Source organism: Onychomys torridus, chromosome 2, assembly GCF_903995425.1.
Source record: "Onychomys torridus chromosome 2, mOncTor1.1, whole genome shotgun sequence".
NCBI lineage: Eukaryota > Metazoa > Chordata > Mammalia > Rodentia > Cricetidae > Onychomys > Onychomys torridus.
Window position 1 is genome coordinate 64,348,997 of NC_050444.1, and position 17,077 is coordinate 64,366,073.

Genomic DNA, 17,077 nt, shown 5'->3' on the forward strand with positions numbered 1-17,077 from the left:
TACAATCAATGTTGAGAAACTTCTGGAATTAGCACACTCTCTTTTACACAGATATATTATCAGAAAGCCCTTTCAATTCTTCCCAGGGTTTATATGTGATCATATGATTTTGCCCTGGGGTCCTAGAAATCTAGGCTGCATTCCTTCCTTTGCAAAGGCAGATGGCCTTTCTAAATATCAGGAAATGTGGGATCACCTTGCCCCTGAGCCCGAGATGTGAGACGCTCCAGAGAAGAGCAAGAGATCAGTAGAGCTGGGATGAGAAGAGGGTAGAAATCTAGGAAGCACCAAGCTTTGAAGCTGGACATTTCTTGGGGTTTTCATAGAGTGTAGGCAACACAGGTTATTCCTGTCTCATAGATCTAGCAACTGAGGCCGCAAGAGGGAACCCAGCATCACAAGCCCACCAGCGTCAATCCGTCCCATGGTCACAAAATCACCTAGGGGGTTCTGTGACATTCACAATGTCTGGCATTCACAATTTCACACTGACGGCAGCCGCTTTCTTCCAAACACTGGCCATCACCTGCAGCTACTCCCTGAACACTGCATACTCTGCAGACCCCAACCACTGTCTCCTGAGCTGCAGTCCACGCCAGTGCAGCTGCTCCTGAGCCTGCTAGAGACTTCTTATTCCTCTGATAGCTCTCATTCCCTGGCGTCACTGCTCCTCGTGTGGCACAGCATCCCTTCACTTCTTACAGCCGTTTCTTTTCCTTCTTTCCCTCACTGTTCTGGCACCATCCCATCAGTGCCCATTAGTCTAAATAGTTTTGCCTCTCTTCTCTAAGTGGATTCTCACTTCCAACCACACTAAATCCTAAACTTTGCTCTCATCATGATTTTCTCTGATTCCCCACAAGCCTTCCCCAACGCTCACCTTTCTCTCCCAGTCTCTTACTCCCCACTAACCCCTTCCTTGCTTCACAGAGAATATAGATGTCACCAGAGGGGGAACTTCTGGGAGGTCCCACTTCCTGCAGCTCACACTCCCTTCTTTGAAATGTCTTACGAAATGAAGTTTCTCTTCATCAGAGCAAATACCTTCACCTCGGCCTTGACCTCATTCTCTCTTTCCTCCATGTCTGGGATCTTGTCCCATCAAGCATCTCTCCTCCCTTCTGCATCCTTCAGGATCTGTTTGTATATGGGCCTCTTCCTCCTTTCCTTCTTAAAAAGTTGCTTCCTTGATCTACAGCCTGGGTACTGTCTGCTTTCTTTCTTCTACTTCTTACCCAAGCTCCTTGAAGAGACTCCTTCAAATTCATGGCTATTTGGTGTTTACCACCATGCCCGTGTGAAACCACACCATCCAAAGTCTCCAACGACTTACTAATTGCAATGTCTTTGCCTTATGGAACCCCAGCTACATCTGAAATCCCTGCCTATTCTATTCTTGAAAACTCCCCTTCCTTGGCTCTCTAGAAGCTAGTCTCCTAGTGTCAGGGCCGGTGGCTTGGATGCGGCCATGACAGAGGAAGATGGTTGGAGGCAGCCTCCACTCTGCTTGGTGCTGTCTGTTGCCTGTAGTTAGAGCTGACTCTAAATTGAGTCTTGACGCTACCTGTCCCATAGAGAGCCAGGTCCGATTCAATTGGCTTCCACTTTATTGTTGCTCTTGGCCAGGCTCAGAAAGGCCTGCGCCAGCTGTTGACAGTGTTTGTCCCTGGAGGAGGGAAGAGCAGAGGTGAAAGGGTCAGGGATGGGAGTCAGGTTTAGGGCCAGGCTGGAGGTTACTTGGACCAGGGGGTGCAAGGGATCTAGGGTGAGAGCTGGGGAGGCCAGAGACACCCTGCATCTGGAGGGCCTCGAGGTCAGAGTTGGTGAGGATGGCATCTCGGAGGGCAGGCATCTCTGCAAAAGGCACATAGTCTGCTCCTGGGGGTGGAAAGCAGTGCAGGCGTGGGCTGTGGGGCGGGCTGAGGGCGGGAGGCCTGGAGAGGGAGGGGCAAAGGGTAGGAGTGCCTTTCTGCCTGGCCTTCTGATTACAGACGCTGGCACGGCCCGGCCCCCGCGTTCTTCCCTCACCGTAAGGTCTCCCGCCTCTTCGCCTGGTCTCTTCATTCTCGAAGAAAGTCTCGTGTTCCTCCCAGCGCCGGTCACAGGCCGCACAGAGGAAATTCGACTCAAAACGGCTACAGCAACAGCCTAGGGCAAAAGTGCACCCAGGAGAACATAAGGAATGGGCCGCACCCCTGTGAGCTGACACTCATCCGGTCTTCATCCTGTGTTCACTTCTCCCCACCCAAACCCCCCTTTGCCGGAGAAGTTACCGCGGTGCCTGCAGGGATGCGCTCCGGTGGCTGCGTGCTCTTGGTGCGTGTGTTTACAGCGACACTGGGCTCTCCACGCTTTGGGATCAAAGGTGGCCCGTCTCTTAAGCCAGAACTCACCTACCTCCTCTGGGCGTGACGGGATGAAACAAAACATGAGGCACCTGCACTGACTCACGCTGCAGGGCACCGACAGATCTGGGACAGTGGGGATGGTGGAGGTTAGACCAGCCCCTGCAAGGACCTGGCCTCCCATCCATGTTCACCTTTGTCTCCCCCTCCAAGAGAGGAAAGAGTACAGTAGTAGCTCCTTCGTACCTGACAAGTACGGCGACTTCTTTCCTACCTGAGATGATCTGGTGTTCTTTCAACAAATGTCCACAAAAGCATTTGGACTCATCTCCAATCCGGAAACAGTCCCATAAGTAATGGGGGCAGCGCCAGCCAATATAGAGACCTACATATGGAGGGATTAATAGGGAAAAGTGAAAAGGAAAAAAAAAATCCTAAGCTCCCTACAAGTGTTCTGATGGATCCCCTGGAGTGGGGGTGGAGAACTCACCCCCGTAGCCTGCTGTACCTGTCTCTGCTAGGGAGCCTTCACTTCTGGCCCTTAGACTTTTTTTATTCAAGTTTTGTTATTCTGAAGTATCGTCAGTTCCCTCCCTATCCCAGGATTCACCCCATGTCTGTCAGCCTGACTGAGATAAGCGAAGGTAGTCTCCAGTTTCAGAGCAGGGAGACTCCAGAGGACCCTGAAGATGAACATGAGGCTCTGGTGACTGTCGAAGAGTCTTACCTCCTCCCCTCTCCATGCTAGAGTCCAACCCTTCTCAAGTGTTTATGGCGGGCAAGAGAGAAGCTAACTGACCAGGTGGACAGTAGGTGATGGGGATTGGCTCCTGTTGAGAATTGTTAGTGAAGGACCCTGCAGGAAAGGTGGAATTTGGGCAGTCTTGGTGCCAGGAGGTGGGAGGAAGCTTGCCCCCTTACTCTGCAGGTTGACACCTCTGTCAACCCTTCTGTGCCCCACTGTTGTGTAACTAACACCCTCTGTGATCCCGAGAAGGGTAGCTGATGGCTGACGGTTCCCCAGAGATCAGGAGAAAGGGCCAGGCCAGAAGTCATAGCTGGAAGAGCAAAGAAATCTAAGTTTCAAGGAATGGAAAGGGAATATGGGAAGGAAAGGGAGGCTAGTATTCTCGAACGCAAGCACTAGCAGGTGGCTACAAGATCCTGGCTTTAGCAGTGGGGTCTGAAAGAATCCAGTTTCGTGGCCAGTCCCATCACGAGTCAAGGGCAGGGCTAGGCAGAAGTGACAGGCGAACCGGACAGCATTGTGGTGATATTTTGTGTATGATCTAACAGCTAAAGCTTGCCTGAAGATCAGAGGGCAAAGCCAGCCACTAGGTAGCCAAAGAGGCCAGGCAGTGGTGGCACACACCTTTAATCCCAGCATTAGGGAGGTAGAGGCAGATGGATATCTGTGGGTTCAAGGGGACTGCAGCTGTAGGACTCTTATGCCTGTTAGAGGTCTCAACAGAAATGTCACCCCTTCTAAAAGTTGTCCCTGGCTTCCCACAGAGTAGGGCCTATATTTTCCTCCATATCTCGAATGCTGTCATAAAAGAGATGCCAGAGAAGACAGACTGCCTGACTGAAAAACAAACACGTTCCTTTAGTGGCATAATCCACAATTCTGTGTCTCAGGCCAGGTGTCCTTATCTTACCCATAGTTCCTAAGGTTCTAAAACTCGTTCAGGTGTGGCTTTTGGCTTGGCTGCCTCCAGTGCCGGGACCCTGCTGTTCCCGGAATGTTTGGTTGAGAGCACTGGAAGAAGCAAAGTCACAATGGGTGTGTGGGAGCCAGGGCTCCATGAGAGGGGTTCTGCACTCTACAAAAGCTGGACGCAGTGGCGGAGCAAGTGATGTGCAGATATGAACCTGAGTCTACCTGGAGATCAATCAAAGCTTGGCCAGTCTGAGCATGGACGCGGGAATCAGTGTGTAGCATTCAGATGAAGAGTTTGAATAGAGACCGGAAAGAATACCTCAGATTCTATTATTCTATTCTATTCTAGCCTAGCCAGCCTAGCCTAACCTATTCTGTACCCTTAAAGTGGTGAAACCGGCAGCTGGCTCTGGATTCTACTTTCTGATTTCAAACTCTCTTCCTGTTAGAAGTGGACTAGGCAGGCAGAGAAGACATTATCTTGGGTGCCATTCTGACTTGGTACAGCTGCATAGCCATGCTTGCATATCAACTTTTGATTTCTAGAAGGTTTCCATACTGCATACAGCTGTCTTTATATGAAGGATGCCTCTCCATCTCAGACCACTCTTCAGATTCACAGGGCCATCTTTCGATTACATTCTCACCAGCACGTTCCATTAAACACTTACAGTTTTCACCTCAAAACCTCTCAACCTTTGTCCTCTGTTTACCAGGTTTGTATGTCTGCTCTCACTTCATTCAGACAAGCCAAGAACCTAGGTGTCACTCCAGGTATTTAACATTTCTTAACTTATTCCACATACCCAGCGATCCAACAGTCAGCTTTGCCTTGTCAGTGTTCCTGGACCTCTCCATCTGTCTCTCCATCATCCATTCTTCCTTGATTATTACCAGTGTTTCAGTGGCATCTTCCTGTGTCCAATCTTGCCTTCTCCCTCTACTCTACTGCCAGAGTGATCATTTAAAAGCACAAATCTGTTAGCTGCTGTCCTATTTTTAAATCATCTTGGTGATTCTCAGGTGCCCTTGGGATAGAACTATGACTCCACATTGGCACAAAAATACCTGCACAATTCTCTAGTTCTAGAGCTGAGCTAGCATCCCCCACCAACTTTCTTGCACAAGGAAAAACACTACAATTTCCTAAGATTCCTTGTCTTGTTATATCTCTTTCATTTTACTTAACATTTTATTTTGATAGGCTCTTTTTGTTATGCAGCCCAGGCTGGCCTGGAACTCACCATGTAGACTGTGATAGCCTCAAACCTGTGATACTCCCACCTTAGCCTTCCAAGTGCTGGGGTCATAGGCGTGCAGCATCACACCCAGCTTGACTATCTCTTCTCACCCTCTTACAGATAGTAGCTTCAGCAATCTTTCCTTCCAATGCTTACTATTAGTCTAGAGCTCCCAACTGGGTGCCTCTTTCCTCTGTCTCTGCACGACTGGGCACAGCAATTTGTTGCCTAAATTAAAATGATCGTTTTACTTAATGGCATTGCTTATCAGAGAGCATGTTGTCTGAGGGATATTTGTTATTTATTTATTTATTTATTTATTTATTTATTTATTTATTTATTTATTTGAGGCAGGTCTCTCTGTGCAACTGAAGGACAAGCTTTATCCTTGAGACCTTCCTTGCTCCACTGCTTACACAACTAAAAAAATGCTTGGCATATAGTTGGTGCATAATAACTGTTTGTTAAAAGAATTTTTGGAAAATCTCACACTTCAAATTTCTCTGCACATCACATATATTCTTAGGGAGTCTTGACTCAAGATGTTCAACATCGGAAGGGACAGACCCCAAATATTTTTGTGTAGGGTTGAGTACACAAACCACTTGTTTAAGCAGGAAAATGCAGACATTTAAAACAAAGAAGAGATACAGAGGTCTTGAAGAGTAAGGAGTGGGCAGGAGGATCTAAAAGAGTAAAGAGGAGACTGGACAGAACCTGCATTTGCAAGAAAAAACCAACAGTAATAGATGTTAACATAACTAGAGCCGGGCGGTGGTGGCGCACGCCTTTAGTCCCAGCAATTGGCAGGCAGAGGCAGGTGGACCTCTGTGAGTTCGAGGCCAGCCTAGTCTACAAAGCGAGTTCCAGGTCAGCCAGGTATGTTACACAGAGAAACCCTGTCCTGAAAAATCAACAACAACAACAACAACACAACAACAAAAACCACAACTACACAGAGATTTCACTATCAGTGGAAACTTAGAAACGAACGAGACTAAAAGCAAATAGAGACAAAGGGGAGAGGGTCCCTACATGGAGGTGGGGTGAGCAAATCGCACAAAGGAGAAGAATATAGGATTTTCTATTGGCTTCCGATCTTGGTCCTGTTGATGTAGTTCCATCATAAGCAGCACAGAAGTACAAAAGGCTTGAGCGTATGTAATACTTTCTATTTAATTCACTGGACAGTTCAGAATCACAGATGATCAGAGTGGCCTTCCTACTGAGATTAATAATCCTTACAGATGGTGAAACCTAACAACACAGGTAGACATGCCTACGTGCAGTGTGCCATGTGTTTACACAGCTCATCTGCACACCCATTCCCCTCACAGGAATCCCAAGAGTGTAGCTCAGTGGGTAGTGTGCTTGTCTAGCTTACACAAGCCCCAGCACCATGCACAAGCAGCTGTGGCACACACAGCACTCAGGAAGTAGAAGCAGGGGGCCGGAAGTTGAGGGACTAAAATCTTTTGCCATATCCACATGAGAATAAGGCTCCTAGAGACTGCCTAAGATCCTGGAGCCATCTCTGCCTTAGGGTTGTTCTGGTATAGACTATTTGGGTGCTGGACCTGGGGTTGGCCATCAATTCTTCTGTTGATAACAGTCAGTTACTTTAATACATCTATCTCTTGCTACTTAGACTTCATATGAAATCTCCATTTTTTTTCAGGCCAGCCCACCTGCTCCCCTTCCAGATTCCAGACAGGAGGCATGGACATTTTCACAATGAAGGGGCAGGTTCCCAAATCTGTTGGATTGGAAGCTGTCCCTGGGCCTGTTACAGGGCTCTGTAAGGCCACCTAGGGCTCACCTGTCTGGATGGCCTTCAGGGCTGAATCCTTTTCCCACTGGAAAAGATTTTTCACCCGGGCACCAAATTGTTCTCTGTGCATTGGCTTAGGCACATTTATCAGCTCTGCCCGCTTAGCAGGGACCACTGGGTGGCTTGCATAACCTGGGAAGACAGGGGCTGAGTAACCAGGGGGCAGAGAAAGGACCTTAAAACTCAGAGGAGCCATAGGTAAGAGTGACCCACTCCTGGATAAGTCAAGGACAGAGTCTCAGGGGCAGTGGGGAGGCAGGAACAACTACTACCAACTCTTTTCTCCTTCTTCTTGCTCGCATGAGGCTCAGGCTTGGCTGCTTGAGCAGTGTTGTAACTAGTACCCACTATCAGCTCATCTTCCTCTGTTTCCTCCCACTTTGAAGACGTGTCCACGTTGGCCTGGGTGGAAGGTCCTGCAAAGGAGTACTTTGGAGAGTGCTCGGATTCAGGGAGCTGGGTCCCTGGACCTGCATCAGAATAAAGCCTATGGGAAGTCGCAGGGACATCCTTCTTTCGTGAGAGCTGAAGAGCATTGTTTCGGACCTTAGAGATATGAATCTCATTTGCAGTGTCCTCCAAAGGGATCTCGGTGATGGCTTTTTCTAGAGAGGTCACGGACTGGGGAGAGTTTAAAAAGCTTTCAGAGGAACCCTGGGGTGATTCAGGAGGAAGCTTGGTGGTGTGGGACTTCAAAGTACTTCCAGAGCCAGAGGGTTCCTGGAGGTCCTCAGAGGCCTCAGTCTCAGGATTCGGCAAAGGAGATGTCACAAAAAGGGTGTCGGTGGCAGGAGGCTGTAAAGATGTCTGTGAGCTGGAAAGCTCCAAGGGACTGTTAGGACTAGTGGGCTCCTGCAAGTCTTCAGCGGAGGGCTTCTTCGAAGAAGAGCTTTCACTTGCACCCGGGGTGGCCTGAGGGTCTTCTGTGGTCTCATTTGCTTCCATCTAGTGGTAGAATAAGGTACAAGCTTCATTAGGTTGAAGCTGGAGGGTCTGCAAGTCAGGGCAGAGCCCCAGGGTTCACAGATGTCACTGGATGAGGACAAAATTATTAGTGCACCTAAGACATCAGAAGGAAGAAAGAAGAATTCTGGGTCTCAGGGTGCAGTGCCAGGAGGCTCACTTATGTGCCTCCCTCGGCACACTACTGTAGGTTGGTATGAAGCTGGAATTTAAAGATGGAAAGACAGAGCAGGGCAGTGGTGACACACACCTTTAATCCCAGCACTCAGGAGGCAGAACCAGGTGGATCTCTGTGAGTTCGAGGCCAGTCTGGTTTACAGAGCAAGATCCAGGACATGCACCAAAAAAACAAACAAACAAACAAACAAAAAAACCCAAAAAAACAAAAAACAACAACAACAACAACAAAAACAACCTGTCTCAAACAAGCAAACAAAAAACCAAAAGGAGGAGGAGGAGGAAGAGGAGGAAGAGGAGGAAGAGGAGGAGGAGGAGGAAAGACAGAGCAGTCAGAATTCCATCAGTAGCTGGGAGCAGAGGACCATGCTCCAGGAGGGAGTCCCAACAAGCTACTTGGCCAATTCAAGGGTAGAGTCTGGAGCATGTCTTAAGGACCTGGAATTATAGCCATGGAGTTCCCGAACCTGAAGATGAAGCCCGAGTTGGGGTTGGTCTCCAAGAGTCCAGGAGAATGTTGCAGCATGCCTAGCAGGACTCTGTCTGTCCTCTGCTTTTGTCCAGGGACCACACCTCCTTCCTTGGGCTCATTCATATTCAAGGCTTCAACTACATGCTGTGTGTGTGTGTGTGTGTGTGTGTGTGTGTGTGTGTGTGTTCTCTCTCCCTCCTCTTTTTTTCCTTCTCAAGACAAAGTATTATTATATAGCTCAGGCTAGGTTTCTATGTAGCCCAGGTTGGCCTGAACTCCTCACAGGTCTCCTGCCTTGGACTCTTGAGGATGCTATTATAAAGGTGTCGCTCCATGCCTGGCTACCTCTGACTTCTAACTCCACATCTCTAACTCAGACTTCTTCATGTCCATGCTTCAGATGCTTCCTGCGAGGTATTTCCACCCGGATGTTCCACAGGCTTCAGAACTGACTTTGGGAATACACAAAACACCCCAGTCTTCTTCCCTAGCACCCATCTGCAACCAGAACTACTTTCAATCTTCCAAATGCTCCCCAAATGTATCCTCCCTCTCTATTCCCTCCAATTTGCTCATGTTCTCACGATCTTCCTTCTGATTGTATAATAACATTGCCTCTCCACTCCCATCCCCGGTGTATTTTCCACTTAAGTCTTTCGTTTATGAAACTTACATTTTACAAATAGCCAAAACCAACACTTTACTCAGGCACCACGCTCAGCATCGAGACCAGGTGAGCTTGGGAAAGAGACAACGTAACCCACAGTTGACAATATGAACGGCCTATCTCCAGGATGCTGTGAAAAGGGAGGATGCCTAATTTACCCTAGAAAGATCCAAGAGAGAAGCTCTCTTTCCCCTTTCAGCAAGATCTTTGTTTTTGTTTTTTGTTTTTTGTTTTTTGAGCTGAGGATCGAACCCAGGGCCTTGCGCTTGCTAGCAAGATCTTTTGAACACATTCTGACTGAGCCTAAAGGATTGCATCCAAGTTTCTTGGTCCTGACACTCAAGGTCTGTTACCACCATGACTGACCTCCTTTGGGTGCTAAGGGCTGAATGGTGGCCTTTGTATGTTAGCAAGTGCTCTATCACTGAGCCACACCCCCAACCCTTGGTTTTTCAGAAAGGGTCTCACTATATAGCCCTGGATGGCCTAGAATTTCATGTGTAGACCAAGTTGGCTTTGAACTGGCAGCAATTCTCTTGCTTCTGCTTCCCAAATACTGGGATTACAGGCCAGTGCCACCACTTGACCTTCCAAAACAGACTCTGTCATCATCTGTAAGTCCGCCGTCATCTTCAAGTGTTACCTGAGAACTCTTGTGTCTCACTGCTCCCTCGATTTCCCAGGAGTCAGATGGTAGCTAGCTGAAGATGTTACACCTTCAGCTCATTAGTGAGATGGCTCAGCAGAGGACCTGAGTTCAATTCCCAGCACCCATAGGGCAGTTCACAATTGCCTGTAATTCCAGTCCCAAGGGATCTAACCCTCTCTTCTGGCCTCCACAGGCACTGTACACACGTAGTGTACAGACATACATGCAAGCCAAACACCCATATACATAAAATAAAACTAAAGGTAAAAAAACAAAGTAATTAAGCTCACTGGAGTCTTTCTAAAGGGAAGAGGCAGAGGTGGGATAATGATGAAACGTAGAGAACGAGTAGGTATTAGGAGAAAAAAATGGAGTAAAGGGTTGGCGTGGAGGGTGGTGGAGAAACTACATACCTGCGGGCTTAGGCTTGATGGTTGCAAGTCCTTAGGTCAGGATCTTTACCTGGGTTGGAGGGGGAAGTATTGATCCTGACCGAGGGAATGAACGGCTTTGCTTTAGATGAGCCAGGTTGTAGTTGCTAAGTGAGAGGTCTCGTTCTAAGTTTGTTGGGGGAGACTTGGGCATCTGCAGACCTTCACAAAGGGACCCTGGCCCGATATGAGGAAGCGTAGTAAAGGGAAGGGGCAAGAGAGGTCCAGGGCCGATGACGGATGTACTTGACCGAAGCCTCTGGAACCCAGGCCGGGAGGAGAGCGGGCATCGAGCTCCGGGGCAACCCGAATGCCCAGGAGTCTCCATGGCAACAGTAGTCTGGTCATGTGCGTGGGTGAGGTTTCCTGAGGGGGCAGCTTTGGCTCTAGTTGGGACCCGGAGCTGAGCGAGTCTCTGTGTAGGCTGTGCAAACACAGGAGTGGGAGGAACCTGGTCTGAGAGGAGCCTGGTTTTGTGAGTTCCTGTACCAGTCTGGCGCTCCTTAGAAGCTGCGAGGACTTGAGAGGTCAGCCGGGCTCAGTGGTTAGGGTGAGACCCAGGCTCTCAGGTAGGTAGCCCAGCAGGCTTAAGGTAGAGGCCAATAGAATTGGGGAGGGGCGGGCTTTGCTGAGAGGGACCAATGGGATGGGGCGCGGGGCGGAGCGCCCGGCGAGCGTCACGCCGAGGACGCCGCGGGGCCTGCTTATCGCCGGTTCAGCGCAGCCCGGAGTCGCCCAGGCCTGAACTCCTCCCCAGGTCCCGGTCCCGACCCCGGGCCCGCGAGGACGCCGGAGGCCACCCCCCGGGGGTGGGGAGCGGAGCCGCGGGTCAGCTCTGCGAGCGTCCCGTGCTGGCCTGGCCGGCCCCGCCCCCGCCCCGGGCCATGGCCCAGCCCTTGTCCCGGCCCCTCATCCTATCCCAATCTCAGCCTTGGCCTGCGGCCACGCCCTCGCCCCACTTCCCAAACCTGCCCCGGCCTCGGCCGACGTCCCAGCGAATGCCCAGGTCCAGGTCCCCGCTCCAACCCCGTTCCCTGCCTCTGGCTTGGCCGCTATCCCCGCCTCGGCCCTTGTTCCACCCCTTGTCACCATTCCCAGCCCGGCATCTGACCCTGTCCTATCCCCAGCGTTTGCTCAAGCCCCTGGCCCAGCCCCAGCCCTTGCTCCGGTCCCCATCACACCCACTCTTCCCACCACATCTTCTGCCCTTGTTTGAGCCCCAGTGCTCAGTCCAGCGCAACCCAGTATCTCAGCCTCTGCCCCCATCTCTGTGTTTGCCCAAGTCTCTTCCACTGGCTCCCCGCCTCTCTCATACTCTGCCCCTCTCCCAGCCTCGACTCAGGTCTGGGCTCCAGCTGCCGCCAGCCCTGTTGCTGATGTTGCTGTTTTCTGTCCTTGGTCCAGGGGCTGGTGAGTGCAGAAACAGGAAAGATGAAGACAAGGATGGGGTTCCAGGGAGGGGTGGCTGGGAAAGAGTCAGGGGAGATGGGACTTGGGGAGCTAGGGCACTGGGGAAGAAGTGTGGGGGGGGGGATAAGGGAGAGAAAGGCCTTCGCAAGAGATGGATTGGCAGATTTCAAGAGTGGTGTTGATCAGCTAGTTCAGCAGGTGGCTAACAGTCCCTAAAAAGCTCTGGGAAATCTCAGTTCTTGGTGTCCCCTTGGGTCTGGCTTTCCATGGGAAGTCTTGGGGCCTTTACCCCTTCTGCAAAGTTTTGTGGAGATGACATAGTCCTGCAGAATAGAAGCTTCCATTCTAGCCCCCAGACCATGGCCTAAACTTTGGAGATACCAAACACACATTCGAAAAGGGTTTTAAAAACAACTTTGAAGACAGTGTGTTGCATTGCATAGATGGATGTGGGTTAGCTGCCGTTATGATGAGCTTTCTTGTGCTGGGTCTTTCCCCAAGTGAATGCCACTGGACTACAGATAATTCTTGATACTTTTAGAGCATGGCTGACCCTCAGCAGTACTCTACAGATGGGGAAACTGAGGCTCAGTGAGGGAGTAATTTGATCAAAGTTGTAGTATGTATAAATAGCAATAGTGGGGCTAGAAAAAGATTTCCTAACTCCTATGACATCTGGTCGACTCCCCCCCTCCCCTCCCTCCCTCTGACTACATTCCCGGTTGAAGTACTCCTCCATTGGCCCAAAGCATAATCTCTTTCCTCCCTAGTCTGTCTGCAAGGAAGCTTAATTCATAAACTCGTTCTCACTTGTCAGGTGTCAACCCATATCCATCATGTAGCCTAGGAAGTAAGTCACTTGGTTGGGAGGAGTGGTCCAGCTTCTTAATGGCTGGAATGAGGAAGCGGGGCTGGGGGAAGGCGGGCGGGTGGGGGGCAGGGGGGGGAGAGGGTGGACATGACACAGGGAGCCCTAGCCTAAGAGCAGAGATGGCCCTGTTGTGAAATGGCTAGTGTTCATGGCCTCAGCCCCAAGCCACCTTTGCTGAGAGGATGGAGATGTGCTCAACAGTCCTTGGCAATAACAGTTGTGGGTGCAGGTGGGTTTCATTGATCTCAGTGGGCCAGCTTCCATGTACAGCTTGAGATCGGTGCATTCCCCAGGTCACAGTCCTGCAGAGATGTGTGGGCTCTATGTACCTGTGTGTATAACAGGGATCTGTGGGAATGGTGTGTGTGCAGCATGTGTCCATGCTTGCATGTTGGTGACATGTATTTTATCTGAGTGTACATGAGCTGATGTGTCTTTGGAGTGCATATGTCATTGTGTGAGGGTGCGGGGAGATGTGGTATAGCCCACACACTCCTTAGCTTGGCTCGCTCCTCTTATGAACATACCACTGAAGTGCTGCTTTTGGAAGGAAGGACCCAGGGTGGGGGAATAGACTTTCATTGCTGATGGCAGTGCAGGTTGGGCACTTGCAGAAGCTGCTGGCAGTCAGGTTTTTGGTTTTGATGCGGGGAGTTTGCACACACTCCTATGGGTTAGGTGATGGAAAAGCACCTACATGTTATCACAGAAGGGACATAAGGACAAGTGCATTTAGACTTGGATGGGGCCTTGCTCCTGCTTCCTCTGGGACATGGTAGGCCCTGGTCAAATCCCAAATCAAAGGGTGAGGTGAATAGGACTGTTTCCCAAGGTTCTACCTCACCTCCAAACTCCTTCTGAGTTCCTCCCAAAGCTCCAAGCTGCTACATACTCCTTTTCTTGCAGGCACATCCGGTGGCACCCCACCACCCCCATGGCCACTGGTTTTCTTGGGCTTGGCTCAGGCAGTTGCATGATTCTCCAGGCCAAACAAGCTCTTTGTGTTCCTCTAGTGCTTAGCTTTAGAAGGAGCAGCCCTTCCCTAACCCCAGCAGAGGGCACTCCAGAGCTCTTCTTTCCGATAACAATGGGATTGAAGGCTGTTTGTTGAGTTTGGGGCCTCCTGGAGGCAGAGCTCCCAGGAAGCTGTCTTCTCCATTGGTTAGTCCCCATGCACTTCATCTGCCTTGGATACCTCCCCACTACTGTCTGAGTGCAGTTCTGAGCCTCTCTAGGACGCTGGGCAGTGCTCAGCTTGCAAGTAGGCAGTTTTTCTTATTGAAATTGATCATCTGGTTGGCACAGCAGAGTCTGATCTTTTGGTGCTGTCATGGCCTTTGAGCCATACTGGCCAGTGGCTTCTACTCGTATAAGGTACCTCTTTAGTATGCCCCATTGTAGTGTGGCCCACCTACCCTCCTTCAGCAGCCGCCTTTTCCCTGATGCCCCATGTCTCTGCTACTTTAAATACCTTATTTTTGGGGTCATGACTCCCGTCCCCAGAGGTAGAGATCATCAGATTAGGTAAGCCCTATGGGTATTTCCTGTGTAGCTGAAGTTTCCAGAACCCTCCCTCCAACCTCTACTGTGTCTTGAAGACGCTTGAGTTACCCCAGCTTTCCACCTGTCCAGGGCTGTATTCCTGGGCTTCTTTGGAACTGTTTTGAGAGGCAGGGAGGAGGGAGGGATAACGGGCCATGAGAGCTTTCTGTGGGGACACTGCCTGTGTCTTGGGACCACCTTATCCTATCATCTGAGCTGTGAATCACCTTCACTGCTGTGACTCTCCTGTCCTCATGTGCTTGTCTGGCTAGGGCCTGTGACTCTCCTGCCCACCCTGGCTCTGCTCCTGACAGCTGTGATCAGGGATCTGAGCATTTCAGCTAGAGTGTCGCCCCCCCCCAACCTGGTCTGCTCCAAATATTCCCAAGTGACTTAGGGTGCCACTGAGTCACCGAGTGACTGACTGCCTTCCAGGACCTCCTCCTGGGAGAACACCCTGGCTGCTAATTTTGACCCTCAAGGTTCTGATCGCTCTCCTCTCTTGGGCACTGCCGTGGTGGCCTGCCAGCTCCTGTTCTTGACTCTGCCACCCAAGCAGCTCCCTTGCAGGCGTACCACACCTTCCCCTCCCCTCTTCTGCCCTGAGCTAGAATACAGACAGCTCTTGTGAAGCTTCTGAGAATTTTTCCTGCTCCTAACCGCTGGGGAATAGAGAAGGGCAGAAAACAAGCACGTTACACAGTTCTGTGCTGACTCCCAAGCCCCACAGGTGGAGTTCTAGCTTGCCCAGTGGCTTAAGAGCCTATGCCAACACACACACACACACACACACACACACACACACACACACACACACACTTGCACACTGTTTTGTTAGTCTTGGTGAGAGGAGAACAATACCCCCAAAGTGAGTGAGCATGAAGCTGTATGAAGGATCCTGGGTTTAAGTTCTCAGTTTTCCATTTTTTTGCCATAGGAATTTCTTAAGAACAAGGTTTTGTGAGGAACAAAGCGGATACTGGCGAGGGTAGCACAAGCCCCAGCTCCTGGCTGCTGGGGACTGCTTGTTGACTTGGGGCTGTCAGTGAGAGAAATGGGCTTGCCTGCTAACTCCTGGAGAGAGATGCCTCTGTCCCTGCCTTCTGCTGACTGCCTTCTGCTTCCCAGGAGGCCTCTTCCTGACGGATTACTCCACCTGCTCACCCCGAAAGCTCAGCCCATTCCGCTCCTTTGCCAGCACTGAGCTCTTCCACTTCCATGTTCCTGAGGACACGTTCCTGGCTGTTTGGAACCTCATTATCTTCAAGGAGCAGGGAGGAACTTTTGGGGACCACTGCCCAGATCAAAGTGTAACTGTGTGAGTGTTTGATCTACCCTTCCGTAACCAATTTCCAGCCCTACTTACTTTCCAAACTCTAGTATGACTTTTTGAGGTCTAAACATGCCTCCTGACCTGACCCTGACACTTATCCAGGTTGAAGTGTGAGCCGGGGCCATGACCTCTGTCACCTGGCCATTTGTAACTACTATGAGTGCCTGAGCTGAACTATTGCCCATTATGAACTTGACCCTTGACCTGGAACCATTTTGTGGTATATGTCAGTATAGGGAATCCATCTGTTTACTAGTGATGAATAGCAGTTCTTTTTTTAACCCCCATTTCCTAATTGCTACCCCACTGCCTGCTTTTCTCTCTTCCTAATTCTCATCCTCCAGGTATTTCCGCTCTGGAGCACCCCCTGTCATCAATCCCCTGCATACACACTTTCCATCAGACACGGCTGTGCCTGGGGTTTTCTCACTCACCCTCAGCTGGACACTGCCCAACAGAACCTCGGGCATCTTTAACGTCAGCAGCCCCTTACCTGGGGACTGGTTCTTGGCTGCCCACCTTCCCCAAGCCCATGGCCACATCTCTGTCAAGGTGGGTTGACGCTGCCTGTGTCAGGAGGGGTCATCTCTTCCCTCCTGTCCATGCTGGGTGCTCACTGGCATCATAGCCTTGTTACCAGAAAGAGCAGCAGCACCGGATGGCTGGGGTAGAGCTGTTATTATAGGCCAGCAGGTTAACTTGTGGGATGGCCTGGAGTAGGAAACTGATTCCAGGTAGGTCAGAGAGAAACTGCGGAGTCTGGAATAAAGCCCTGGAACTGGGCAGTGTATCCTTTCCTATCAGAGGGCACCAAGGTTAGTGAAAGTGGTCATAAGCTATCTGGGCTGATGGAATCTGCTGTACAAGCACAGCCCTGGTATGTATGTATGTATGTATGTATGTATGTATGTATGTATGTATGTATGTATTTATTTAGACTTTGGCTGATAATACCCTTGAAATTTCTCTCAGGCCACATTTTTGTCTTTATCCCAATGCATCATGGTTTCAGGTCTTCCTTTGCTCTCTGAGAAGCCGTAAGAGAAGGTTTTCCTAGTACTGGAGGCTTTTGGATAGCTGATGTCTTTCCCAACTGTTACCTTCCTTTCCTCTGATATCAGGACTGACTTTAACACAGCAGAGATTGTCAGTCTGAAGGGCAGGTTCAGAGGTCAGGATGCTTCTTTAGTTTGGAGTGAAAGAAAATACCACAGTGTTTTCCTGCCACTCTGGTATGTTAGACAAGTTGGGATTATTCCTGGGAGTGAGGAAGTGCATCGGTTTCCTACTCTGCCCATTGCAAGAGAGGGAAGCTGTGATGAGCTGTTAGTCTGGTGGCCGTGTGTGTGAGGCTTTGGTAAGAGTGAAGGACATGAACAGACAGGGTTTACAGAGAACTATAGAGTAAGTAAGAGAGCTAGTGGTGCTTGGCCATTGAGAATTAAGAGGGACAGGAATTCCCAACCAGGTGAAAATTGCCTCTAA

General features: G+C 50.2%; 2 protein-coding genes across 3 annotated transcripts in view; one reads left to right on the top strand and one right to left on the bottom strand.

Moving 5' to 3' along the window:
* Nucleotides 1-13,573, bottom strand: Fam221b (family with sequence similarity 221 member B). Its single transcript, XM_036177486.1, has 7 exons — nucleotides 13,562-13,573; nucleotides 7,350-8,022; nucleotides 7,066-7,209; nucleotides 2,620-2,730; nucleotides 2,274-2,471; nucleotides 2,029-2,148; nucleotides 1-1,878 (listed from the first exon to the last, which is right to left on the bottom strand). The coding sequence occupies exons 2-7, from the start codon at nucleotides 8,020-8,022 to the stop codon at nucleotides 1,697-1,699; spliced, it is 1,428 nt and encodes a 475-aa protein (XP_036033379.1). The 5' UTR covers nucleotides 13,562-13,573; the 3' UTR covers nucleotides 1-1,696.
* Nucleotides 11,112-17,077, top strand: part of Tmem8b (transmembrane protein 8B) — a 24,566-nt gene continuing 18,600 nt past the window's right edge. For both annotated transcript variants that reach the window (XM_036177481.1, XM_036177480.1), the window contains exons 1-3: nucleotides 11,112-11,846; nucleotides 15,388-15,577; nucleotides 15,937-16,144. In XM_036177481.1, the coding sequence (XP_036033374.1) occupies nucleotides 11,321-11,846; nucleotides 15,388-15,577; nucleotides 15,937-16,144 (924 nt within the window). In that variant the 5' untranslated portion in view covers nucleotides 11,112-11,320. The remainder of the gene's footprint in view (nucleotides 11,847-15,387; nucleotides 15,578-15,936; nucleotides 16,145-17,077) is intronic.

Bases quoted from the DNA above. Each gene is read 5' to 3' on its own strand.
- Fam221b (XM_036177486.1), bottom strand. From the start codon at position 8,022: ATGGAAGCAAATGAGACCACAGAAGACCCTCAGGCCACCCCGGGTGCA. The intron at 7,210-7,349 runs GTAGTAGTTGTT...CTGTCTTCCCAG, and splicing joins GAAGAAGGAGAAAAGAGTTG to GTTATGCAAGCCACCCAGTG. The intron at 2,472-2,619 runs GTAGGAAAGAAG...CCACTGTCCCAG, and splicing joins AGAACACCAGATCATCTCAG to ATCTGTCGGTGCCCTGCAGC.